At 51.0% G+C, this 27,108-nt stretch overlaps 1 protein-coding gene across 6 annotated transcripts; it reads left to right on the forward strand.

Moving 5' to 3' along the window:
- Positions 1–26,306, forward strand: LOC113992891 (TCDD inducible poly(ADP-ribose) polymerase). 6 transcript variants are annotated; one of them, XM_039389973.1, is made up of 7 exons: positions 1–55; positions 788–932; positions 11,778–12,775; positions 21,527–21,695; positions 22,400–22,581; positions 25,098–25,367; positions 25,564–26,306. In XM_039389973.1, the coding sequence occupies exons 3-7, from the start codon at positions 11,841–11,843 to the stop codon at positions 26,009–26,011; spliced, it is 2,004 nt and encodes a 667-aa protein (XP_039245907.1). In that variant the 5' UTR covers positions 1–55; positions 788–932; positions 11,778–11,840; the 3' UTR covers positions 26,012–26,306. The 6 variants fall into 6 exon arrangements, with proteins under 6 accessions (XP_039245907.1, XP_039245908.1, XP_027586406.2 ...); XM_039389974.1 differs by lacking the exon at positions 1–55 and having other exon boundaries at positions 84–968; XM_027730605.2 differs by lacking the exon at positions 1–55 and having other exon boundaries at positions 84–932.
- The last annotated feature ends 802 nt before the right edge of the window (positions 26,307–27,108 follow it).

Raw genomic sequence — 27,108 nt, forward strand, 5'->3', positions numbered from 1 at the left:
CCCATCCCCGATGTAGCCCCGCTCCCCGCGCCGGGCCCCCCGGTGGCCGAGGCAGGTGAGTCCTCTCGGGGGATCCCTCCGGGCTGGCACACTTTGCCCGGGAAGCAGTGGAGATTTTTTCCACTCACCCTCCAGCCCCCACGGGAGAGCGTGTCTGTCTCGTTTTAGGCTCTTAGAGCCGTTCCCTGCTCCCCCCCTCCTCGCTCCACGCCGGCCGTACAAAGGGCTCTGCTTTTCACTTCTGTTAGTGTTCCCTCTGCAATTTGTGACAACAAATTTTGAGCAGGAATTTTGAGGATTACCATCAGTGTCCTGCAGCAGGGTGTGGAGGGATTGCCCGTGGTTACAGGCGTTGCCCCACGCCTGGGCTGACTGCAGCAGAAGAACTCCTTGGCCCCTGGACAGCACATTACTCTTAGTATTTTTAGCGTTTTGGTGTAAACATCATTTAGCAAAGTATATGTGTTCCTAAAATTTAATTAAAGACATTTTTCCCATTTATTCATTCATTCCCCCCAGTTACTAGTGTTCTCTGCTTCCGAGAAAACACACAAGGTGCACACCATGAGGAAATGCTCCCTGGAAATGAGGTTAAATTGAAATGGGGTTAAATATGATCAAAATTAACTCACTATAATAGAGCTTTGTAAAACATTTAGGTGCAGTAGGACTCTGCTTTTTGACTTTGTAATAAATTTCCAAGACCAAGCCAAGCGTGGATTCTCAGACTCAGTGTGTTGCTGTAGTGTGCTAACAGGATTTATTGCTAATGTCGTGCTATCTGCAGGCAGCTATGGGAGTTACACTTCTGCCAGCCAGACCTGCCCTCAGGCTTGGAAATATCTCTCCTGAAGGGATTCCCAGGCTGGATTTGTGGACACACCAGCCCATCAGATGAAGCACAGGAGCTCTGAGGACCAGCAGAAACACCTGTGAGTACCAGTTGGGGCCATCCCTGTGCACAGAAGGTAGGGAGCCAGCCTTCCCCCTCATCACGGAACCGTGGAATGGTTTGGGTTGGAAGAGACTTTAAAGCTCATCCAGTGCTACCCCCTGCCATGGGCAGGGACACCTCCCACTAGACGAGGTTGCTCCAAGCCCTGTCCAACCTGGCCTTGGCCTCCTCCAGGAATTAACCTGTTCTGAAGTGATTTCAGCAGTCTGGCTTCCACAGGTGGGAAGTGCTGTTTGCCTGTTAGGTGGCAAAATCTGTGCTGAGGAGGGTTCTCCAACGGGAGTGGAGGTTAGTCTTGGTTTGTTGGTAAAACATGTTAAACCCACGGTGTCCCTGCCCATGACAGGGGCTGGAACTGGATGGTCTTTAAGGTCCCTCCCAACCCAAACCAGCCTGATTCTAGTAGGTAACATCATATTTAATCAATGTTACCAATCATATGAGTTTTCATATTAAAGAACATGGTTAGAGTTCTATAAAGTAGTTGGAAACCGTGAGGAATATTAAGATCATTTCAGGATTCAGATTAATCACTGTCCCTGTCCTTGCCCAGATTTCTTCCTTCTGCTCATCTGGGTAAACGTGTGTTGTGGTGGGCTGTAACTGTCCCTCTGCTCCTGGTTTGGGCTTACATGGGCATGATGCCATCATTTGGGAAGAAAGTCTGCCCAGTGACCATCTGTCCCTGCATCAGGATGAAGTAGGACATTGTTTTAGGCAGTGGAATGACGAAAGATTTTCTTGAAAAAAAACAAATGAGCACTTTGCTTTTAGAAACCCCCTGGCACTGGCAAACTGTGGCTTCAGGCAGAACAGTGTGTGCAGCAAGACTCTCACTGCAGCTTCGTGCTCTGAGTGCGTCGTAGATACTCCCCCAAAAATAAACAGGGCCACCAGCTTCTGTCAAAACAATTCCAAGGTTTGTTTCAGTGCCTAAATCTGCATCTTGGCTGAATCCTCATTCAGAAGCTGTTGGGAACTTGAGGCGTCAAAATCAGAGGAAAAATTGCTCTGTGACCCAACAGCAAAAGATCTCCTGATAATAGGAAAATAAATGCTGTTGTCTTTGTAACTTATGAATTAGGTTTCTTACCAAATTTCTTCCTGAAACACAGAGGCAGTGATAAATATTCTGGCAGTACATCGATTATCTTTATTTTCTCAACTTTATCTAAATCTCTAAGCTGGACTAAGATGAAAAATTTAAATGAGGGCAGTGACATTTCCCAGCAGGATTTATTTTGTTTATTTTATTTTGCTGTTTATCTGTGGGAAGTGTAGACTCCAAAACACCTTTGTGTTGGATTGGAAGGTAGAATCTCCAAGGCAGGTGCTTAACAGGAAATGTCTGCTCCTTAGCGAAGTGTTTGTCATCTTGTGTGTTAGTATGAATCATAATGGCTTGAACTGAGAGTAGGTTTGGATTAAATATTGGGAGGAAACCCTTCCCTGTGAGAGTGGTGAGGCCCTGGCACAGGATGCCCAGAGAAGCTGTGGCTGCCCCATCCCTGGAAGCGTCCAAGACCAGGTTACATGGGGCTTGAAGCCACCTGGGCTAGTGGAAGGTGTCCCTGCCCATGGAATTTATCATGCAGGAAGGGATTAGTGTGCTGAGTTTGGAATCAGCTGATGGGAGATTGTTGAAATACAAAGGAAAAACCTCCTTTGGATGAGCATTCGTGGCACTCATTGAGCTGAGCAGCTTCTCCCTCTGTGTGATAACTGGGTGGGTGAGAAGCTTTCCAGTTCTCCTGTGTGCTGTGATTTTCCTGAAACGTTCTGTGGTGTGTGAGGTTTAAAACTGGAGCCGTAATCTGTATTATTTTCCAGCCAAATCAGTTCCCAGGTTTAGAATCCCAGGATGGTCTGGGTTGGAAGGGATCTTAAAGCTCACCTCGTGCCACCCCGTGGCACGGGCAGGGACACCTTCCACTGGAATGTAGCCCCCAAAAAAGGTACCTACAATTTCTAAAAGCTGGGAGTTGCTGGATTTCCAGGACACTTGCTGTATGTGAAGGCAGCTCAGTGTAGCATATGTGACCCATTTTTGATGTCTTGAAATGGTCTCATCTGCTCCAGTTTCCTTCTTTGGCATTTTTAAGGTTCCTGTGATGTGGACCAAGTGAACGAAATCGTGTCTAGGAATAGATTCGGGGGCTGGTTTGCTCAGGTAGAGCCTGGAACGGACCACACTTTGGAAAAGCAGTATCAGAGGCACTGTTTGGAAAATAACCATGATATAAAGGCAATCAAAGAGTTGTTTCCCTGTGAGACACTCAGCTTGGGTCTCTCCAGCCCCAGATCAGGGGTTCTGCCACAGTCCTCACACCGGGGATGTGTGAGGTGATCTGCAGTGGGATTATCCCAGTCCAGTTCAGCAGCCTGGATCCCTGGCAGTGGGAGGGAACCAGCCAGATGGGATTTCTGAGTCTGCACTGTGTCATCCTGGCACCCACCCACCACTGCTGCTCCATCCCTCAGGGTGTGGGAGGATCTCCTGGTGCCACTCTTCACCTGGGAGTTCTCCAGGGTTTCCCGTTCCTGGAGCCTTGAGCTTGGCAAACATCTGGACTTCAACCACAGGACAATTTTAGCCTATAATGTGTAGTCAGAAGAGTTGACCATCCATGTGCTGATGTTCCTAAAATGCTGATATCTAAAGTAATAAGGATGAAGTAAAGCTGAAGGGTCATGTGAGGAATGTTTGGATGAGGGAATAAAAGGGGGTATTTCTGGCTGTTCGTCTTCTGAATGGTTGGAGATGAGTCCATTCACAGAAAACAGACTTAGTGTTTTCCACCTGGCTCAGCCTGGATCTGGTTAGAGAAAATTCTACCAAGTTTTCTTCCTAATTCAAAAAAACCTTAGGAAACATGAAAGAAAAAAACCCCTGAACAGAATTAGCAAGGCAGTGTCCTATCCCCTCCTGGAATGCGGAATTCAGCAACACAGAGTGGTGAATTCTAGAAATAAAGCATTCCTAGCGTGCTCCCACACAGAATTCTTGGGCAAAGAAATAATGTCCAAGTGCAAATTCCCTTTCTGGGATGAGAGCAGAGCATCTCCTACTCCCAGGCACTTGGGGCTGTTTCCAAGAACAGCTGCTGAACAGAGCAGGCATTTGGCTGTTTCCTGCACCATCCCAAGACTGTGGTTTTATTTAGGTGTTCTGCAGCCCCTGTCCACCCAGCTCTCCCTGAGCTGCACATTTTGTTTCTTCAGCTCCTGCATCTTAGAAGAAAAATGTTTTGTTGAATTTAGCATTGATTTCTCCCTCTGATTTATTTTATTCTCAATTTAAGGTGTGAACATTCCCGTTTTCCTCCTTGCTGTTTGAATCATGCAGAGCCTGGGAGAAAGGGCAGTCAAATTTACAGTGCCTCTGCCTTTTATACATAAGGATTGACCTTTTCCAGAGATATCTCCAGAGATCTTCATTCACACTTTCAGCTTCTCCAGGGTGTTGCAGCTCTTTATGGAACCAGTGTTTACTGGGGAACTAAAGGTTTGCTCCAGGGAGCAGCTCTTAGCTGGTTTTCAGATGTGAAACACACAGTACTGTCACCTTCCAGGCATTCTTTTTTAATTTGTTGGAATTTTTGGTTGAAGAATGGACTTCATTTGCATGGAGATAGCAAACTATCTGTCTGTTAGATAGAACTAGCTGGTGGTTTTAGAAAGAATTTAAATCCTAGTTCACCAACATTGCATTGTAAAGGAACATTTCCAGTCTGTTTAGATAGGAGTCAGCCTAAAGGAGAAGGAACAAAGCACTGCCATCCACACATTGCTGCTTACCTGGTGGCAGGATCCACCTGCTGAGTGTTCCAGAATCATCCTTAAAAAATCTCAAAAGTTCAGTGTTTTTTTATGATTCAGTTTGTGTTAGTTAAGGATTGGTAAGTGCTGCCTTGGCCTCAGCTAAATTTCCAGTTTACATGGATTTAAGAGACTTCCACGAGAGGGTGCAGCAGTTCAGCAAAATGCCACCTAAACCAAATGAGCCACTGTGGGCATATTTTCACTCATTTTATGTATTAACTGGTGTATTTACACCAACTTCCGAATTGGATGGATGCTTTAATTAAACAGTTTAATACCCCAGAGCATCTCTCCAGTCTGTTACTTTTTAGTGCACTGTGTTACCTGGTCTCAGTTCCTGCCTGATACCCTGCAAATGCTCACTACATGCATTTTAAAAATAAAGTTTAGAGGGTTTTTTAAAATACTGTTGTTTTAGTTGTGAAGCATCATTGCTTTTCCCCTCAGACTGGTACAGCTGCAGAAGGAAACTCCATCTAGAAAGCTGAGCTCTGGAGAAACCACTCATTTGAGTGTGACTGATACCACTTTTTTCTGTTTCTATTCTGTGATAAAGGATTTCTTGTTCCAGAAGATAATTGTGAACTCTTAGTAATGATTCAGCTTCCATGGATACTGTTGCTGTCCTGATGTGCTGGGAGCATTGAGGTGTTGTGCTGCACATGGGCCAAGGGTCGAGGTCCATCCTTTGACTGGGACAGTAAAATACCTCTGCAGAAATTATTAACTCTTAACAAATTTCCAGGAAAAGAGCCCACTTTTGAATAGTGTTGCTTGTCCAGATTCATGCATCAGAAATCACTTCCTGAGATAAGATGATCTGATAGTGAAATAACCATAAGTGTGGTGATGCTCCTGTATAATGTACCATTTGGTTTCCTGAGAAATGCTGTTTTCACCAAACTTTGAAATCTGCTCAGTAGCTCAAAGACAGAATGCTGTGCTTTTAAAACTTTTAGCTACTGGTATAAGATATTTGAAGACAGTGAATTTGAGACAAGGGCAGTGACTTTGGTTACTGGCAGCTGCAAGTGTAGAAGTTGGGTCTGGATTCAGAAGGTTTCACTGATGAACGGGAGCTACAGAGATGAACAGAATGAATCAATAGAACAAAATTAATGAATAGAAATTCATTAATGAATGAGTCTAATGAATAGAAAATTTCACCTTGACGCGTTTGGACCGTGACATTTCTGCCCTCCTCACCCCAGGACAGAGCTCAGCAGCTGGAGCCCAGTAGGTGTCAGTCCAGCCAAGGCTACAGGTGTGAATAAAGCCTTGCTGCCTCCTCCCTCTTCCTTTTCATTAGTGACATTGGTGGCATTATTCCACCTTCACAGAAACACAGCCAGCAGTTCAGAGGTTCTCATTTCCCATCTGTTAACTTTTAATAAATGTCTGCATGACTGACCTTTCTCGTCCCTGGGTGCTCACCCACCCTGGCTTGCTGGCACAAGGGTAGGGCTTGGTGTGATATTTGCTGGTGATTAGCATTTGTCATCAGGCATTGGTATGGAAAAGCACAAATCCAGGCATTGGGAGCAGCCCTGAGGAGAAGGATTTGTGGGCTCAATGTACCCTGACCTGGCCATGAGCTCTGGCACCCAGAACCCCCCATGATCCCACGGCGTGGGCAGCAGGAGGGGGGGGTGTTCTGCTCCTCTGCCCCCTCAGGTGAGGCCCCACCTGCAGAGCTGCCTCCAGCCCTGGGGAGTAACAGCACAAGGACGTGGAGCTGCTGGAGCAAGTCCAGAGGAGGCCACAGAGATGCTCCAAGAGCTGGAGCCCCTCTGCTCTGGAGCCAGGCTGGGAGAGCTGGGGTTGCTCACCTGGAGAAGAGAAGGCTCCAGGGAGACCTGAGAGCCCCTTGCAGGGCCTAAAGGGGCTCCAGGAGAGCTGGAGAGGGACTGGGGACAAGGGATGGAGGGACAGGATAGGGAAGAATGGCTTCCCACTGCCAGAGGGCAGGGTTAGATGGGATATTGGGAAGGAATTCCTGGCTGTGAGGGTGGGGAGGCCCTGGCCCAGGTTGCCCAGAGAAGCTGTGGCTGCCCCTGGATCCCTGGAAGTGTCCAAGGCCAGGCTGGACGGGGCTTTTTGTTAGTCATCAGCACAGTGCTGTTTGTTGACTTGTATAAAACACCAGAAAAGGACAATCAGCTTCCTGTCCTGGGATGTGTTGTAGGGAGTGAAGAATGTTCATTGTGCAAAGGTTGAGGTAGAAAAGGAGGTTTCCGTCACTAGAAAAAAATGTGTTGGAGCCTGAGAACTTTGTTGTTTTAGCACAAACATTGAAGTCAGATGTTTCCCCTCTTTCATCCCAAATCAAGTGTGCATACTGATTATCCTGGATTTGCAAGGCAGAGCTGTAAATTGCTGCATTCACTCCGGTGCCGTTTACCATCTGAAAGAAATAATTAAAGCTTTCATTCTCTTGCTTAAGATTTAAACATGTATTTAAAAATGAGATCATGCTTTCACGGTGGTCAGAGTTTCTTTCTATATTTGTGTGTGGGAGCCTCTGAAATGGGTGTACGAGGGTCTGGTGTGCTGTGATGTGTTTCCTTTAATTATACATTTGTTTGGAGCAGGATGGTTATTCCAGCCTCCATCTTTGCCCGGGTCCATCCTCCCACTCCCACTGCAGCGGGAGCTGTGCCCACCCCAGTGTGTCGTTCAGCCATATGTGCCTCTTATTTATATCTCATGCGTGAAATGAGCTATTCCAGAGCGGTAATTTCTGTTCTGGTGATGGCAGATAAGTACGTGTGTGTGTGCAGCTTCCGTCCCCGGTGAGGATGTGACACATCGCCCTCACCCTGCCCCGCCACGCTCTGCTCGCCGAGGCCAGACAGGCTCTGGGGCTGCGTCTGGTGCTTCAGACACTCAAGAGTTCAATTAATTTACAGATGATAATTTGCTTTCAGCTCCTGCAGATACAGATGCCACCTTTACTGAGCCTCTGTTGTGTCATTCTCTCTCCAACTGCATTGGAGAGAGACTATTTACAAGGGCCTGGAGTGACAGGACACAGGGAATGGCTTCACACTGCCAGAGGGCAGGGTGAGATGGGATATTGGGAAGGAATTCTTGGCTGTGAGGGTGGTATGGCACAGGTTGCCCAGAGAAGCTGTGGCTGCCCCATCCCTGGAAGTGTCCAAGGCCAGGTTGGACGGGGCTTGGAGCAACCTGGCATAATGAAGGTGTCCCTGCCCATGGCACAAGGTGGGCTTTAAGGCCCCTTCCAACTCGAACCAGTCTGGGATTCTGCGATTCTGCGAAGCTCCAGTTCTGTAATTTGTTGGTAGAAGTGCCATATTCTGCCTGGATTATTAACACAGCTGTGCAGCATTTTCCAAGTGCACCATGCAGCCTGTGCCACCTTAAAATGAGTTTCTTTCCATATGCCTGTATATTCTGTATGTGTAATTCCATAAAGTCACTGAGCACAGGGAACTAAAGATGGCTTTAAAACTGAAACAAGAACACGAGTTGTGGAATCCCAGAATGGTTAGCCTTGGAAGGGACTTAAAGCTCATCTCATTCCAACCTCCTGCCATGGGTAGGGACACCTTCCACTATCCCAGGTTGCTCCAAGTCCTGTCCAACCTGATCTTGAGCACTTCCAGGGATGGGGCAGCCACAGCTTCTCTGGGCAAATGATATAATAGATGTTCCACCTATCCAACATAATTTTTACCTTCTGAAGCTGTTTACTTCTTTATAAGTTACTTTATCTGGCCAAGGTAGCGCTGCAGATGCACTTGGTTGTGGCTGGTGTCCGTGTGAATGTCTGGCCGGGTGCTGTGGAGGTTTGCTCCGGGAACAGGCGGTGATTCAGCAGGGAGGCATGTCAGGGCTGCACGGAGCGGCTGAGCCGCCCTGCTGTGCTCTCACACACGCACAGCCCGGCGGGGACACGGCCACGGCCGGGGACAAAGAGAGCTCAACTGCGCTCTGAACCAGCGCCACCTATAACATACTGGGTAAATAAATAGTGGCTGCCTGTAGTGTGTTACCACAGACTGGTTTGGCTTGGAAGGGAACTTAAAGCTCGTCTCATCCCACCCCTGCCATGGGCAGAGACACCTTCCACTAGATAAGGTTGCTCCAAGCCCAACCTGGCCTTGGACACTTCAGGGCTGGGGCAGCCCCAGCTGCTCTGGGCAGCCTGTTCCCCGTGACGCTCGCTCTTGCCGCGTGTGTCACGGTGCTGGAGCAGGGCCCGTGCCAGGGGGTGCGTGCGGGTGCCGAGCTGAGTCAGGGTGACTTTGGTCGGGAGGGGCCCCCCAGCTTTGCCTCTTAGTCACCGCCGAGCGCAGGCGGGGCCGCTCGCCCCGTGTGCTCGGAGCTGCGGGAGGCTCAGGTGCCGTCCGTGCCCTCCTGAGGACGGGCCGTTCCCGGCGCTGACACGGCTCGTTCCCGGCGTGTTCCCGGCTCGCGTGCGAGCCCCGCGCACGCAGCGCCGCTCCCGAGGACATCCCTGCCTGCCTCCCTGCCTGCCTCCCTGCCTGCCTCCCTGCTTGCCTCCCTGCCGGCCTGAAACGAAACGCTCGGTGCGTGATAAATGAAACGCGAAGGCGCCTCTCGCCCCGTCGGTGCTGGGGAACGGCCCCGGGCAGCGCTTTCGGTTCTGCCCGCTGAGAGCGGGGCGAGGCGGGGCCGGGCGGGCTCGGCCGGGACGCACCGACCCCGCGGGGACCGGCCGGGGGGCGGGGGACCGGCCCGGCTCCGCCCCGGCCGGCGCTGCCCTGCCAGCGCTCCCGGCAGCGATATTTAAACCGGCGGGGAACATGTGAGCAGGAGCAGAGGGAGCCGGGGCGGGAGGCGGCGGGATGGGCGGCCGGACACCCCCGGCGGGGCGGTGCTGAGCCCGGGACCCCCCGCGCTCCGGCGGGACCGCCCCAGCCTGCGGGCGCTGCTGCTCAGGTGCTCGTCCCCCCGCCGGCGGCTCTCACCTCTTTCATGATCCTTCCCCCCGCCAGGAGAGGGGTCGTTGTGCGGAGATCCCCCGGATTTGGGTCGGGACGCGGCAGCCGCGCCGAGGGAGCCCGGTAGGTGCCGGCGGGGCTGGGCTGGCCCCCGCCGCCCGTGCTGCTGTGTCCGGGCTGCCGCTCGCAGCGTTGGCTGTTCAGGGTGTGTGAAAGCCGGCCGAGCGGCTTTCCCGAGCAGAGGAGGGGCGGCTCGCGTGCGATGGCGAGCGCTGGGGGAGCGAAACCTCCCACCGAGACGTCTCGGCTGTGAAACGCGGCGAGCGACCGAGCATCGCTCCGGGGATCCTGCTCCGGCACGGCAGCGGCTCGTCTGGGATGGGGGAATGCTGGAACGGGAATGCCGGCAAAGCCTCGCGTTCATCCTTCTCGCTGCTTTATTTTTAGAGGCGTTGGGGAATTCGACTCTGCTCGCTAAGGCAGTTCTTTAAAAATAGCAGCGAAACTTAAATGCTGATCAAGGGAGAAATGTAAATGTTGAAATAGCAGCAAGGATATGCCTGAACGAGATCAGAAGTCACTTGCTCAGCTCCTCGGCACAGCAGGGACTCCTTGAGCCCTGGGAGATCCTCTTGCTCATTGCTGGGGCTCTGAGACCTGGGCTGGATGAAGGGAAACATCCTGTTCCCTTCGGAGTTGCCTTTGGAGTTACTTGAAGGTGCCTTTGGTGGTTTAGAAGGAGAACTGCCTGGTATGTCTGCGGAAGAATAACAGATAAACCAATGACTTTGTTTAACTGGCAAACATACACCAGTTCCTTTAAATTTAATCTAAAAATGGAAAAACCGGAGAGATACAACTTTTTTTTATTTTTCCTGGCAATCCTGACGTGCTGTTTCCCAGGGAAATGGAAAAGCCTTGCTAATGAATGTTCCAAAATGAGGAAGACTCAGTGAGAAATTTTCCAGAGCAAATCGTCAGTAGTAAGAAATTATTGCCAAATTTTCTCTGTTTTCTGGGATTTTGTTTGAAAATGAGAAGTTGCTTTGCTTGGGATGCATTTATCCAGGAAGTAATCCTTAATGTGCTCCAGTCTGAGCGTTGAGGCTACGGGCGAGATTGAAGAGGGTTTAATTAAATATAATCAAATAGTACAGGATTGCTGATTAAAAGGCATGGTGCTTGCTGTTGGTGACGTTCGAGACACACTGCTTATTTGTGCCTTAAAAAAATATAACTCTGCAGCTTACAGACAATTTCTCTCTCAGTTCCTGAGTAACTATCACCCTGTAGTTTGCTGCAGTGCCCGGTTTTAATTCCTGTTGCCCGGGCGAGAGGTGTCACGGCAGGGTGACGGTGCAGCTGAGTCACAGGAGAGGGAGGGTCAGGGCACGGACAGGGCGGCAACAGGAACAGGCTGGAAGCGCTGGAATTCCTCTGAAACCCCCCCCAGGATTAAATCCTGGCCCTTGCCGAAGTCTGTACGAAGTTTGCCCTGGGTTTATGTGCAGCCAGCGGTTCTCTGGCGATGCTGCTGGTGGAGGTGGGAGGTGGTACGAGGGAGGATCCGAGCGACTGGAATGGGAATGTGTGGGTTTGCCTCTGTGGTGGGGGAAAAAATGGTGCAAGAATGCCCGGAGTGTGCTGAGGACACTCGGGGCTGTATGTCTCATGCTCCTCAGGTCTGGGTGTGAGGGAGGCACAGGAACGAGCGCTGTCATGTTGGCTTTTGTGGAATATAATGAACCAAAGTGCTCTTGTTTATTGAACATCCTGACAAGGAGGAGGCGTCGGACCATCCCCCTTTCCTGCCCACCCTCGGGGGACTGTGTGTTCGTGCCTGAGTGTCTCAGAGACTTCATGTGCGGGAAGATGAGGAGTGTGGGTTTGGGATTAATTAGCCTGAGTTTAGCTGTTTTCATGCTTTACGTGCCTAAGGGCTCCCCGCAGTCACAGCGAGGGGAGGAGTTTGCTGTTGCTGGCTCGAAATCCTCTCCAGGGGTGATCTTGTTCGTGTCAACCATGAGCAATTAGAGAGATTAACTGTCTTGTTTTCCTTTCTGCCCTAGATTGATTCTTGGGAGGCTCTGGGACATTTGAAAGTGATTTGGAGAGAGCAAAGTCTGTGCGTGATGGACACCGAACCCAAGCCAGCGTGCGTGGTGCCCCAGGCTCCCTGCCCAGGGATGAAGTGCCCTCCTTCAGAGGACTTTCCTCCTCAGCTGAGGCTGTCTGAGAAGATACCACCAGTGAAGCCTTGCTTCAAGAAGAAGCAGCAAGTGCAGAAGAGACTGGACCCACAAACCCTCCGGGCTTTGCGGCCGATCTTCACCAGCCTGCTGGGAGCTGGGACCTTGGAGAGGGTCTTTGTGCCCCGGGGCCAGGGTGGTGGCCACAGTGATTTATGTGAACCTGCTGTGAAAAAGACTCTGGACCTCGGTACTTCTTGCCCCCAGACGGAAAATAATGTGACTGTGCTGGTGCCAACAGCTGCAGATGTGCAGGGTCAGTTGCCAGGAGCTCATCCTTCCCCCGGGCATCCCGAGCAGGACATCCAGTCAGGAGAGCAAGGCTTCTCCCCAGAAACTCCTGGAACTGCTGCTGATAATGGTAATGAATCATTCCAGGATCATCCTTTGCACCCAAGTGCCAGCGATGGTGCAGCTCGTCCTTTGTTCCCTGACAAGATTCTGGAAAGCTGCACGTCTGGCTTATTCCAGGAGAACAGCTGTCCAGTGCAGTACAACTTGAACCCGAGCAATAAATTCAGTGCTGGGATATTCCAGGGTAAAAGTGAAGAGGCTTCTCTGGACCTGGTGTTCGAGCTCCTGAACCAGCTGCAGTATCACACCCACCAGGAGGACGGGATCGAGATCTGCGTGGATTTTCTCCAGGGCACTTGTGTTTATGGCAGTGACTGTCCCAAACATCACACGGTCCTGCCCTATCACTGGCAGGTGAGGAGGACAGCAACCCAGACCTGGCAGAGTGTGACCAACGATTCCCAGGAGCACCTGGAGAGACTCTACTGCAACCCTGACAACGACAGGATCAAAGTCAAGTATCGGTAGGTAACTGAATTTACTCCCTTGCTAGGAAGGGTGCAGAAATCCAACAGAATGTGCCTTCTTTTTTTCCTGATATTTGTATCCAAGTGTGTTATAAACCATGGGATGATGTTACCTGATTAATATCCAACAAGTTTCCCTCAACAGAAAATTCGTGTGCACCTATTAAAGCTGTTACTTGGCATCTGGAAAGTATTCCTTGAAGTTGAGAGACTTGGGGCATGTGAAATAAGAAAACTTCGGCTCTGTAGAAATTCAGAGGCTGTTGTGGAATTTTGTGCTTGTTCTTGACGTTCCTAATTAGTCTTTTTTGTGTATTAGAGAAAGTGGCAGCCTGACAGAGCCTTGGCAGGGCTGGGGCCAGAGATGACAGAGCAGTTGCTTTCTGTCACTGTGAATACACTGTGCACTCCCAGCACACTTTTCATCATTCCATTCCAAGCAGCCAAAATCAAAGGGGGGCTCAGTGGAGTCCTTTGGAAACGTCCTGTCACTGATAATAAATGGTGGTGTTTCAGCTAATTCCCTGAGAACAACCCGAGCAACACCAGCAGAAATGCTGATCATCTCTAAGCTGACACCTCAAGTATTAAAGCAGTTATTAGAAGTTGTTGTTTCCTCTGCAGGGTCGTGTTTATCGACTCATTGTCTAAAATTAGCCAACAGCTGCTGGGTTGCCCTGGTTGTGTTACCAGTGTGGGCTCGAGAGCTGAAACTTCTTCAGCTTTTACACTCAGGTTCCTTTCTGAGGAGCAGTGGGGAGGCTCATGTTTACAGTTCACCAGGTCTAGCTGGTGCAGGGTGCAGGCTGCTTTATTTTTCATTTCTGGAGGAAGTGCACAGTGCAGATGGGGCAGGGCAGATAAGACAGAAGTTTGCCAGCCTGGTGCAGCTCCTGCCAGTTCAGACACCTGTGTAGTGAAGGCTTCCCACTGCCTTTGCCATCTGAGTCCTTGGGGCTTGTGCTCACTGCCTCTCCTTCCTTCCACTTCCTGAAGGAATTATATCCCTGCTTCCTTAACATTTTATTTTCATTTACTGCACTGAGATTTCTCATTAGACACCAGTAACCCAATGTAGTGCTTAAAGTCAATGTTAGTCTTTACTCTCACCTAACTTGACATTGGATTAGGCACTAAATCCAATCTTTTTCACAGAATCACAAACTGCTTTGGGTTGGAAGGGCCTTAAAGCCCATCCAGTCCCACCCCCTGCCATGGGCAGGGACACCTTCTGCTATCCCAGTTGCTCCAAGCCCCATCTAGCCTGGCCTTGGACACTTCCAGGGATGGAGCAGCCACAGCTTCTCTGGGCAACCTGTGCCAGGGCCTTTTTAGTGATGGCAATACCAGAAAATGATACCCCACACTGAGAGTGAATGTGAAGTAGGGAATAAGAATTATATGTAATTGGGAATAATCATATTTTAAAAATCTTTTATAAGTCCATAGCAGATAAAATTTGCTGTATTTTACAACAGAGAAACTTCAGATTCCCCAAGTATATGAAATGATTTCTGAAAACAAAGCAGCAAAGGCAGAGATAAACCCACGAAGCAATTTCAGTTTGAGCTCTGTGCAGATGAGCAGGAAGTTTTCTTCTAGAGGCTGTATCACCAAATCCGTCCCTGCACATGAGCTACGTGTTCCGAAGGATGGACTTGGGAATGATTAATGCTGGAGGGAACAATGCTTGGTCATGGCTTAGTCAGCCCGGGGAAGGTGCTGCACAGCCACGGCGCCGGGGCAGGTTCCAGCCTGGTGGGGCTCGAGGGCTCCTGGGACACGGAGTTTCAGTCTGTCTGACCCAGCTGGGAGGAGGTTGGGGTGTGTGTGCCAGAGACATGATGTTCTGGGAGGGACTGTGAGGGAAGGTGCAGGAGCTGCGTGGGCTCAGACACCCCGGAGTGCCGGGCTGAGCTCAGCCTGATGGAGCAGAGACAGTCTGGGAACAGGCTGGGCTTGACTCTGAGTTGAGTGGGTGTCTGCCAAAGTGTAGATTTAGACTGGATATTGGGGAGAAGTCCTTCCCTGTGAGGGTGGGGAGGCCCTGGCACAGGTTTTGCCCAGAGACGCTGTGGCTGCCCCATCCCTGTAGTGTCCAAGGCCAGGTTGGACAGGGCTTGGAGCAACCTGGGCTAGTGGAAGGTGTCCCCGCCCATGGCAGGGGGTTGCAGTGAGATGGGCTTTAAGGTCCTATCTGACTCAAACCATTCCACGATTCTATGATGTGTTTTCTTCAGGTAAAAGCAGCCTACAAAGACATAAACTATTTTAACATCAGCATTTTCTAACTAAATTCTGCTTTGAGCTGCTAATTCCATAGCCTGCACTCTCCTTCCTTCTCTTAAAAGTCCTTGCGAAGGTCTTTGAATAGGTGCTACCAAATCATGCCCCAATGCAAGGTTGGGAAACTGTTATAAATTTATAATACCCAATGTTGTGGAACACCCAGGTGGCTGTTTCTGTAGCTCTGTTGTGTATTCAATCCCCATGTGTGTGGGTGTCAGTGAGACCCTAGGAGTGAAGCTGACTAGAGCTTCTGATTCCAGACTTTTAAGTTTTAAGGAGTATCAGGCTCAGACTTTGGTTTTGAAGCAGGAGGTAAATGTTCTATTGCACATTGTCACCGGTTTCTCCTTATGCAGCATCCATTGTGTCTGGAGACCCTGCTGAGCCCTGGGGTGCGGGGGGCTGGGGCTGGGGGTGCCTCTGCTCCTGGTGGGGCTGCTGGGGGTGGGTTGTGGGGGTCAGTGCCACCCGCTGCCCCCGTGTGCGTGGTGTCCCCTGGCAGCCCGGGAGCGGGGCCTCTCCCCGTGCCCCGCGTTCCATGGTGACGGCATTGTTTGTTAAAGCCATTAATCTCCCGTGGTCAGACGGGCTTTGCAGGCCTGTCTGCCCGGGGCAGGCGGCAGGAAACGCCTGCTCAGCACTTGGCATGGCCGGGAAGGGCCCTGTTTGCCCTCCCGTGTGTGGGTTACGTGAGTGGAGGTGTGACAGTGGCACCCAGTGCTGCCCCAGGGGAGCTGGGCTGCCCCACCGAGTGCTGGCTACCAGCTCAATTAGGGACTAAGCTCGACATTAGGATGTTCTTCAAGCAGCTATTTATATAAACCGTCCTGCCTCTTAATTATCGAGATGAGTAATGACGGAGATAAGTTACTGAGGTGAGTGGTGTAAAATATGCATTAAGTTGTTGCCTGTCACCTAAGGGAATGTGATCTTTAACTGGAGAAGTGGTAAGCCTTGTTTAGTTACTTTGTAATGCAACTTCTTCAGCCACTTCTTACAGCTTGGCCTCAAACTGAATATTCATCATAAATTATATTAATTGCATTCTTAAGTCTGCCAGGTGTGCAGAGCCCCATACCCAGCTACCTAAACAAATGGGGGAATATCAACTCAAGCAGGTCTAAATACTCAGGAGCCCTCAGTTTTCTCCATGGATGTGAGGAGAGGTCCTGGAGAAGTTCCAGCTCTCAGTGGAATATTGGAGAGAGCAATGCCAAGTGCTGCTTCCCAGCAGGAGATACCCACACCGGGATATTTAAAGATGCTCTTTGCTAAGGGGAAATACTTGGCTGAGGAGCTGAGCAGGTTTCCCCACACACACACACACCTGTCCGGTCATGCACATGTTGCTTTTCAAAACAAGCAACGTCATCGTGGACTACACAAGGATTTGTTTAAAACAACTCTGTGGTTCCTGACCCGTCAGTTCCCCCCTCTTTGGCTGAAAATTCCACCCTTTCTCTTGGCAAAAAGGTATCCCAGCTTTCCTGACACAACAGCCTCTCGCTTTGATTTCTTTTCCTTTCTTTCTCCTGTAATTTCTGAGAGTTTTGCGAAATGGCTCCTTCGAGGTAGAAGAGAAAGGCCAGAATGAAATGGCTCCAGTCAGGGAAAAGCAGGTGGATCCCCAGTGGGACAAACCCTGCCTGGAGCCAGTCAGTGAGTCCCCATTCATGGGCTTTGGGTGGTCAGAGGAAATTGTGACAGGACCAGAGGGAACGGCCTCAGGCTGTGCCAGGGGAGGCTCAGGTTGGACATCAGGAGGAATTTCTCCCTGGAAAGGGTGGTCAGGCACTGGCAGGGGCTGCCCAGGGAGGTTTGGAGTGCCCAGCCCTGGAGGTGTCCCAGGAAGGCCTGGCCGTGGCACTCAGTGCTCTGGGCTGGGGACAAGGAAACCAGTTTTCCTTCGTTCCAGTGTGCGTGGATGGCTGTTCTCCTGTGCTGTCAGAATGTGCTTGTAGGGGGTTAAATCATCCAGAGCACGGTGGGAGCATTTCAGTCACAGAATCACAGAACCACAGAGTGGTTTGGGTTGGAAGGGACCTTACAGACCACCTTATTCCCACCCCCTGCCATGGGCAGGGACACCTTCCACTAGCCCAGGTTGCTCCAAGCCCTGTCCAACCTGGCCTTGGACACTCCCAGGGATGGGGCAACCACAGCCTCTCTGGCCAGCGGTCATTCGGTCACTCGGGGAGTTCAGGGTGGCTGGCCCATCGAACAGTTAAATTTCAGGAGTTTTCTGTGTGATACAAACAGCTGCCACAGTGAGATAAGGCTGTGTCGGTGATAACACCGGAGATAGGGACCCAGCTTAGAGTCCTCTGCCTGAGTTTGGGGGGTTTAGAACTGCTTTGAATTCCTTGCTCGGAGGAATGCAGGGACAAAAGCCATGTGAAGTGATTTTGGAAGTGTTTGCCTTGTGCTGTGTAACGGCCCGTCAGTGGATTCCTTTTTGCACCACTTCAGAGCATCATTTGCATATGAAATAAAACTAATTGGCTCGTAGCTGTGCGAATCTCGGGAAGCAGGGAGTGTGGAGGAGCGGCAGTGACTCCCACATCCCTCCTCCCGTTCCCAGTCGCTAACCAGGCTGCGGTGCTGGGAACAGCTGTCACCTGGCTGCAGGTCGGGGTCAGGCTGTTCCCGGCTGCTCGGGGCAGCGAAGCAGCCCTTGCTGAGACAAAGGTTGTAATTGCTGCGAGGATTGCTGGCGGGAGGAGCTGCTCCCGGGTGATCCTGCAGCAACAGTGCGGGGCAGGGCCTGCCCATCCCGGGGCGAGGAGCACAAAGAGTCCGTGGCAATTATTGGCTCAGCAGGAGCAGCGATCGGGGAGTTCCTTCCTCGTGAGTGCTCGCGTTTGTTGAAATCGGGAGGGATTTGAGCTGAGTAATCGTTGCAGAGGTGATTCTTGTAGTCGCATGGCTGCACTACAGGAGCCACCACAGGAGCTTCTTTGGGAAGCTGGGTCTGTAAGGGGTGATGTGGAACATTCATCTGGGACAAGGGCCTGGAGTGACAGGACACAGGGAATGGCTTCCCACGGACAGAAGGCAAGGTTAGATGGGATATTGGGAAGGAATCCTTCCCTTTGAGGATGGTGAGGCCCTGGCACAGGTTGCCCAGAGAAGCTGTGGCTGCCCCATCCCTGGGAGTGTCCAAGACCAGGTTGGAGCAACCTGGGCTAGTGGAAGGTGTCCCTGCCCGTGGCAGGGGGTGGGACTGGGTGGGCTTTAAGGTCCCTCCCTGTATCAGCTCTGTAGCCACTCAGAGCTGTACCTGTGTTCCTCTAAAACATAAATAGGTTGGGTTGGAAAGGGCCTTTAAAGGTCACCGAGTCCCACCCCCTGTTGTGAGCAGCTACTGATACAAAAACTACAGCAAACAAACAAAACTCTCCCAAACACATCCCCATCCGGAGGGGTTGGAACCAGCAACCTGCCCCAGACAGGTGTTTGTCCTCCCCTGCAAACAGGTTTAACTTGGAGTTCAGTTAGGAAATGTGGCACATGCAGTAATCCTTGGAAAATGGGAGTGTGTTCAACACCCTCATTGCTATGGATTTTTAGAAATTAGAGCTTCACCCGAGGACCACCCAGTACCTCGTGCTCAGAAGTGGCCAACAGTGGGTTCTTGGGAAGAACAAACATACTTCTGGTACAGTCTCTTCTCTTCCAGCAGTGCCTCAATGACTTCCTGATCTAGAGATGGTACCGTGATGGGAGAGAGCACAGTGGTCTATTTTCATTATTACTGTCCCTGCCAGGCATTCATCTAAGCTGTTTATATATGTGTGTGTGTATGTGTGTGTATATATATATATAAAATGTGGGCCAGTGTGCCAGCATTTGTTTCAGATTTACAAGCTGGGCCCCCTCACAGCAAAAATTCCATTAAAGTGCTTTTCCAAGCACCCCCAGTTGTAAAGTCAGGAAAACCAGTCTTTCTAACTTTTTTAAAAATAAGTATAGGAATGGCAGCAAAGCCACTGCTGTCCTGATGGATTATTTTTCCCTCTGCTGATGGAGCCTTTGAGCTCAGAGGGAAACGTGTCCTCAGCACCTTTGTCCTTCCCCACGTCTCACCCTCCCGTGTAGCTCAGGGTCACCACAGAGAGGAGCAGTGTGACGTGAGGAGGGCACAAATTCAGTCAAATATGGAACTGGTTTCCTGCCCTGGCACCTGCTGCCCCTCTCCTGGGTTTGAGGACAATGAGGCAGTGCTGAGAGGGAGGCTCAGGCTGTTTGGGGCTGGTTTGTGCTCCTGCCCCGTGCAGGGGTTCCCGTGTGCCTCTCTCACACCTCACAGCCCAGTCCTGCTCAGTGCTCTGGGCTGTTGCTCTGTTGGGAGGAGCTGGTTGATGAACATCCCTCGGGAGCATTCCCTGGGCCTGGGTTCTTCCTCCCGCTGTGGGTTTTGATGGGAGCAAATTTTGGCTGCTGTTTTCTTAAGCTCTGCTGTTCCTATTTCAGTAACCTGTGCTTAAAAATGAAGCTGTTTTTTGGGTTGTCCAGCCCTGGCACAGGCTGGAGTGCAGTCCCCATCTCTGGAGGGATTGAACAGCCCTGTGGATGTGGCACTTGGGGACGTGGGTTAGTGGTGGCCTTGGCAGTGCTAGAGAGTGGTTAGGGCTTTTCCAGTTTAAATGATTCTGTGACTCTCCCTGATCTTATGAAGACACTGTACTTCCAGTGAAGTTGGGTTTCATGCAGGAGTTTAAACACTTGGTCCCTCACCCAAAGCTGGACTCAGCTCTGGGTGATTCCCTCACCTACAGCTTCAAACAGGTGGACAAATGAGATGAAATACTGCTGATCTGGGGTCAGCAGAGCGCGGCTGCCTGACCTGTGTGTCCCACAGTAACCGAGCTCAGCGTCAGCCCTGAGCACAACCCTACCTGTTGGGCCCTTTGAAGCCACCGTGGCCCCGGGGGAGGGGGGGCCACCAGGTTGTTGCTGTTGCAGAGAGAGGAACTGGTTTAGTCAGAGAGAAAATCAGCAGCTTCCTCAGCCCTGAGCGTGAGCTGGGCTGTGCCACAGCCGTGCTGGGAACAGAGCTGTGCTGGGCTGTGCTGGGAATGGAGCTGTGCTGGGCTGTGCTGGGCTGTGCTGGGCTGTGCTGGGAATGGAGCTGTGCTGGGCTGTGCTGGGAATGGAGCTGAGCTGGGCTGTGCTGGGAATGGAGCTGTCCTGGGCTGTGCTGGGAATGGAGCTGAGCTGGGCTGTGCTGGGAATGGAGCTGTCCTGGGCTGTGCTGGGAATGGACCTGTGCTGGGCTGTGCTGGGCTGTGCTGGGAATGGAGCTGTCCTGGGCTGTGCTGGGAATGGAGCTGAGCTGGGCTGTGCTGGGAATGGACCTGTGCTGGGCTGTGCTGGGCTGTGCCACAGCCATGCTGGGAACGGAGCTGAGCTGTGCCACAGCCCTGCTGCTGGGAACAGGCCCTGGTTTCCTGCAGGGCCCCCCGTGCCGCCGCCTCTCTGCTTCTCTGAACCTGCTTGCGGTAACTCCTGACACGTCCCCGAACCCGGCAGGAGGGGTCGAAACCACACGTGTTTTCAGAGAGCTTACAAAACATATTTCTCTGCTCATCTGTTTGTACATAGCATTTTCAGGGTGTTTTGTCATGCTGAAGGGAAAGAGCCCGGGGGGATTCGGGGTGAAGCTCTTCCGGAAGGGTGCAAGGAAGAGCCCAGACAGCCTTATTTTAGCAGGCTGCATTCATCTAAAAAATACATCCCTCTTATAAAAATACATCGGTGTTACAACTTGCCAGCCGAGGAACCTACTGGGTTCAGTGTCACAAAGACATGATATCTCTGTGTTGTTCTTACAGTTTGGGGGACAGAGCAAATATAACTTACTCGAGGAGCCAGGTAGTGCTGTTGAAAGTGCTTGTGGAGTTTTTATTTTGAACTGTGCTGTTGTACAGCACCAAATTTGGGGTTGTGTGCCCTGTTCTGAGAGTTCAGTGTGCTCATTCTCTCAGTGCAGATAATTCCACTGAACTGCTTTAATTTATAAATAGAGACCTGTTTTTTTGGTTAGCTGGTGAGGAGAAGTTCTTCAGAAATCTCTGTTCCCACCTCTGTCACAGAGTCTCTGTGGGACCTTTTACAAGGGCCTGGAGTGACAGGACAAGGGGGAATGGCTTCCCATGGACAGAGGGCCGTGGATGGGATATTGGGAAGGAATTCTGGGCTGTGAGGGGGGTGAGGCCCTGGCACAGGTTGCCCAGAGAAGCTGTGATTGCCTCATCCCTGGAAGTGTCCAAGGCCAGGTTGGAGCAACCTGGGCTAGTGGAAGGTGTCCCTGCCCATGGCAGGGGTGGAATGGGATGGGCTTTAAGGACCCTCTCAAACCATTCTGGGATTCTGGGTTTGGGGTTTTGTCCCTCTGTGAACACCGTGGGTTCAGTGGATTACAGGAGGTGAGAATCCCGTCTTTCCCGTTCTCCCCAGGGGCCAGGAGTTCTGTGTGGATCTGAACCTTATGAAATTCTACGACACTGCAGAGTTTGACCAAATGCGGCGCCTGTGCACCCCGTCCTGCCCCGGCTCCAGCTCCAGCTGCTTCACCCTCTGGAAGTACTTCTGCAGGGACCACTTTGGCTGGAGGGAGTACTCCGAGGTATGTCCCACCTTCCCCTGGGCTGGGCTGTGACCCAGAGCTCTGTGCAGTGTGTCACATCTATGGACATGTTTGCTCTGCTGCCTCCTCCAACCCTCAGCCAAGTTCCTTGGAGTTATTGGTGAGGAAGAGAATCAGGAAGGTCAGCGTTGAACTGAGGAAGCAAGAAAGGGAGATCTCAGCTCTGCTGGGCTGGGTTGTGATTCTGTGACTGGAATTACCCCTGAAAACATCAGAGCCGTGGAGGCTGAGCAGGCTGTCACACTGGAGAGCAAACCAGCCCCGTCAGAGCCAGCAAAGCCCTTCCTAAGCCCTAGAAATCTGGTTTAAAGACAGTGAGACAACTTTCTTCTGCCTTTTTAACACCACTACCATTTACCTTTGCAGTTTTTAATTTATTCCCCCGTCCCCAAAGCTCTGGTAGGGCAGGACATGCTCCTCCAGTGCAGCCCTTGGGCTGGTCAGAGCTGTACAGGATATTTTGAATAAAACTTCATCTGTGTTGGCAGTCCCAGAAATACCTGCTGAGGTAAACCCAAGAGCTGGAGAGAGCTGGGCACAGAGCACCACAGATGACAAGTTTAGGTTGTCTGAGGTGTGAGAAGTTACAGAGCTGGGTTTCTGTAGCATAGAGAAGAAGCACTAATTTTTGAAGGTGTCATTTCTCACGTGTGTGTTCTCCTCTCCTCGTCTCTCCCGGACAGCCCGTGGTGAGGTTGATCGAGGAGGCCACGTGCCGGGGGCTGAAGGAGGTCAGGTTTGTGACCTGGCACAACCAGTACATCCTCAACATCAAGGATGGCTTCCAGCAGAACGCCTGCTTCAGGAGGGAGATCAAGAGGAGGCCCCTCCTGCGCTCCTGCGTCGTGCTGATGCCCTTCCTGCAGTAGGTATCCCGGGAAAATGGGAGTTCCCTCTGTTCTCCGGGTTGGTCTGTCCAGGAGAACTGTGTTTCTTGAGATGTGACAAGGAAACAGGCATTGCTGGGTGGAAAAATTCAAAATCTGGGTCCTATGTGCAGCTTTCTCCACTTTCCAAAATAACATTTATCTGAGGAACTCCTCGCTGTTATTCAGATTTATAATGGACCTTGTGGATCTCAGAACACTGGGTGTACTCCAGGTCTGCCAAATTATTGTCCAGCTTTCAGCAACCTGGTCCATGGAAGGTGCCCCCGCCCCTGGCAGGGGGTGGAATTGGAGGGGCTTTAAGACCCTTCACCCAAACCATTCCCTGATGGCTTATTGGGAGCACTGGGGTTCCTGAGAGTCCCCACCCCACCTGGTCACGAGGGGAGGGGGGGTTTGGTCACAGCCAAACACGTGGTGTTGGGAACATTTATAGGTGTGGTTTTACAGGAGGGAAACCCCAAGTCCTGAAAGAGAAACTGGAGGGTGCAGGTAAAAAACCAAGGGTGGGCTGGCTGTTTAGAGCAGCCCTGGCTCTCACCTTGGTGAGAAAGGAGGGTTTCAGGTGTTCTGGTGTTTTGCTGCCTGTGACTGTCCTGCCACAGTGCTGTGCTAAAATGATGCAATTCCCACTGATTTTGTTGGGCCTGGAGGGCTCTGCACTCCCAGGGGATTGACCAGAGCTGTCTGTGCCAACCAAACCCCCAAACTCAGCTCTGATATTTCTGCTCTGCACCAGACCTCAGTCTTGTTCTCTTGGTCCAAGGGCCTTGTCATGCTCACCTGAATTCACCAGTTCTTAGCAAGAACAGAAGAGTAGTTTAAATATTCATGGGATCTGTCCTTAAGTTGTTGCCTCCACTTCCCACACAGTGATACCTGAGATTTGTTCCTTCCCTCCCACCTGCTTAATTCTGTTCTAAAATTGGGAAAGAATCCTGGAATAGAAACTGTGGGTGATAGTGGATGACAGGGGTTGACTTTTTAATTGCTTCCCCTGTAGAATAAATAATATAAATATTTTACACTAGTCAGGAGAACTGAACCAAGTACATAAAGGGTTGCAGGATTTTTATTGGATTTGATGCCTTAATAATCCATGGCATTGGAAATCTCTGTTTGGTCTTCCAGTCCAGTGGGAGTGACTGAGGCCCTACAATAACATTTTTTTACCCATTTACCCATTAAAGGGGAAAAACAAATTAAATACAAGTGCACACTGTGATATTTAATTGCTATTTTAATAATAATTCTTATAAAAATCTGTCTTCTGGGTTTCTGCTCAGCTGTTAGTAACCAGGGAGAAGAACTTTGAGTTGAGTCAGTCCATGCAAATGAAGGGGAGGCTGGTTTTGGCCTTGAGCAGCAGGTGACAACCACATGACCACTTCAGTGTTTCTGCCCTGAAAAATGTGAGGGCTGCCACAGTTTCCCATCTCTCTGATCCAAATCAAACGTGTTGATTTAAAAATAGACTCTTTTTTTTTTTCTCCAAAAAACCTTTTTTCTAGAATCGAAAATCTCCACCTGCAGTCAGAAAATCACATTAAACTATTTCTTGGGGGGCACACGGTTCTTTCAGGCCCCTGAATCACTGGGAGCATTTAATGTTCAGAGAGGCACAACCTGAATGGACAGTTCTGTAGGTGATGTGTGAATAGTGGGAGAAATGTTGATGTTTGGTTTCATTTCTGGCCCTCTGTGGGGCTTGGAGGCAGGATCCACCTTGTCCTGGCCAGGCACTGGTGGAAGGCTCCGTCAGGGCTTTCTGGGTGGGTTGGTCCCAGAGTCAGTGGCAGCTTTTCCCACAGAAATACTTTGGGAAAATACTCCTGGGTGGAATTTCGAGGTAGTTCCATGTATCCTTGCAGCTGCCAGGGAGGCTGAGCCCCGGAGCTGCAGGGGGGAGGCACAGCCCCAGCGGGCACCGAGGGCTGCCCTGGGCACGGCAGGGAGAGCTCCAGGGAGCAGGGGTGGAAGGGCTGCTCAGCTGAGTGAGGGGTGCTCCTTCAGGGCTGAGCAGGTGAGCACAAATGCCACACTTGCCTAAATTCAGCAGCCTCAAGACTCTGAAGATCCCAGGTGGGTACTGAGAGCAGAGTCTCCCTGGTGTCCTTCACTGGGTGTTCCAAGTGGTTTTTTCTCTGGCATCTGTGGTGGTTCTTGGCCCCAGCTCCCTCCCTCAGCCCTGCTGCTCTCTGGGCAGCATTCCCAGAGGAGGGGCAGGGAAATAACCAACTGCAAATGCAAATCCACATCTGGCCTGTGCAAATGGCAATAAGAGTCTTCCTGGGTTGGAAGGGACCTTCAATCCCATCCCGTTCCACCCCCTGCCATGGGCAGGGACACCTTCCACTGTCCCAGGTTGCTCCAAGCCCCGTCCAACCTGGCCTTGGACACTTCCAGCTTAATCTTTTAAGACATGTTGGGGATGAAATAAATGTGATTAGAGGCTCTTCTGTGAGTGTTTAAGCACCTTTTCTCCTCCCCACAGGACCCTGGGTGGCAGCTCCCCGGCGCCCTCCCCGTGTGCTGACCCCGCACACATCTTATCTCCTGCTGCTGTTACCTCTCCCAGCTTCTATCCTGAGACCTGGATTTGTATGGATCCATCTCAGGACTTCATCCAAGTGCCTGTTCTGAAGGAAGATAAAAGCTATAGAACCATTTATAACCTGTTCCACAAGACTGTGCCCGAGACCAAATACAAGATTCTGAAAATCCTGCGAGTGCAGAACCAGTTTCTTTGGGAGAAATATAAAAGGTAAGAGAATGGAAATACAGTTCTTTAATGATGGATGTTTGTAGAGTAGGAATTTTATGGGGGAGCTCTGTATCTCCCCTCCTAGCTCTGCCATTCCAGAGGGTGACACTAGCACTGTCAGAGCCGTAGCCAAAGCCGCTTTTCCCCGAGCGACCCGCGCTGAACACTCACCTTCCCCTCCCGTTTTCCATTCCAGGAAAAAGGAGTACATGTCCAAGAAGATGTCCGGGCTGGACAGGCTCATGAACGAGCGGCACCTGTTCCACGGCACGTCCCAGGACGTGGTGGACGGGATCTGCAAGCACAACTTCGACCCGCGCGTGTGCGGCAAACACGCCACCATGTTCGGCCAGGGCAGCTACTTCGCCAGGAAGGCCAGTTACTCCCACAACTTCTCCAAGCGCTCCCCCAGGGGCGTCCATTACATGTTCCTGGCCAAGGTGCTGACGGGCAGGTACACGGTGGGCAACCACACCATGAGGAGGCCCCCGCCCGTGGAGCCCGGGAGCATCACCAGCGACCTGTACGACTCCTGCGTGGACAATTACTTCGAGCCCCAGATCTTCGTCATCTTCAACGACGACCAGAGCTACCCCTACTTCATCATCCAGTACGAGGAGCTCGGCAGCACCGTCTCCATCTGAAAGCCTGGCCTGCTCGAGCCTTCCCCTTCAAAAACTCCTCCCCTGGCACCGGTTCTTGTGGGGGAAATACAACCTGGACACTTCCTGACTGATGGAATGACATGGGAGGAGAGAAGTCTCAGCCTCTAGGAAAGGAAATCTGGAGTGACCAACTGTGCACTTGCTGTTTGATTCCCTATGTGCAAATTGTACATATTTTTCCATTGTTTATAGTTGAAAATCTGTGCCTTTTGTTATAAAACACTATTTATGTTAGTAAATATTCATGTTTAAAAACATGCCTGTGGGTGTAATTTCAGTGGTGTTCTGTGCCACTGTGTTCTGATCTCACAGTTTAAGGATGGACCTTCCCAGGGAACCAGAATGGGATCATTTTCATCCCAAAGATATTAAAGAAGAGATTCTCCCAATCACTTTTTTTTAATTATCATATTTCAGAGAGATTGGGAGAGATCACAGAACTACCACCCTGCTCATACTTTAAATTATTAAACAGGACAATACAAATAGATCATCTCCTAAAATCAAGTAAAATTAGGAAAAGATTAGCATGGTCCATGGGGAGGGGGATGAAAACTTAAGTTGATGTGACTTAATGTGGCTGATACTAAATTAATTTAAAATGACACATGAACACTGACAGACTGGGAGAGCTGGGGCTGTTGACCTGGAGAAGAGAAGGCTCCAGGGAGACCTGAGAGCCCCTTCCAGGGCCTAAGGGGGCTCCAGGAGAGCTGGAGAGGGACTTGGGACAAGGGATGGAGGGACAGGACACAGGGAATGGCTTCCCACTGCCAGAGGGCAGGGGCAGATGGGATATTGGGAAGGAATTCTTGGTGGGGAGGCCCTGGCACAGGTCTGGTGTCTCCTGGGGATGGGAAGGGACCTCCAGGCTCGGTGTCCCTGTGGCCCAGCAGCAAACTCAGCTGGGCTGGAGCTGTGCTTTGTGACAACCTGCTCTGTACCCACTGTCTGGGGCCCAATAAAAGTGGGTTTTACCATGGGAGAGAACTCCTTACTCCCAGCAGCACTCCTGGTTCCTCTCCTGCTGGATCCCTCCTGCAGATCAGCTCAGCTGCAGGTGAGCAGAGGGGGAA

This window comes from Pipra filicauda, unplaced genomic scaffold, assembly GCF_003945595.2.
Source record: "Pipra filicauda isolate LSUMZ 115617 unplaced genomic scaffold, ASM394559v2 scaffold78_size3787270_pilon, whole genome shotgun sequence".
In the NCBI taxonomy this organism is placed as follows: domain Eukaryota; kingdom Metazoa; phylum Chordata; class Aves; order Passeriformes; family Pipridae; genus Pipra; species Pipra filicauda.

Excerpts from the sequence above, each read along its gene's own strand:
- LOC113992891 (XM_039389973.1), top strand. The coding sequence starts at position 11,841 with ATGGACACCGAACCCAAGCCAGCGTGCGTGGTGCCCCAGGCTCCCTGC. Across the intron at positions 21,696-22,399 it reads GCTGGAGGGAGTACTCCGAG|CCCGTGGTGAGGTTGATCGA; the intron begins GTATGTCCCACC and ends TCTCCCGGACAG. Across the intron at positions 25,368-25,563 it reads CTTTGGGAGAAATATAAAAG|GAAAAAGGAGTACATGTCCA; the intron begins GTAAGAGAATGG and ends TTTCCATTCCAG.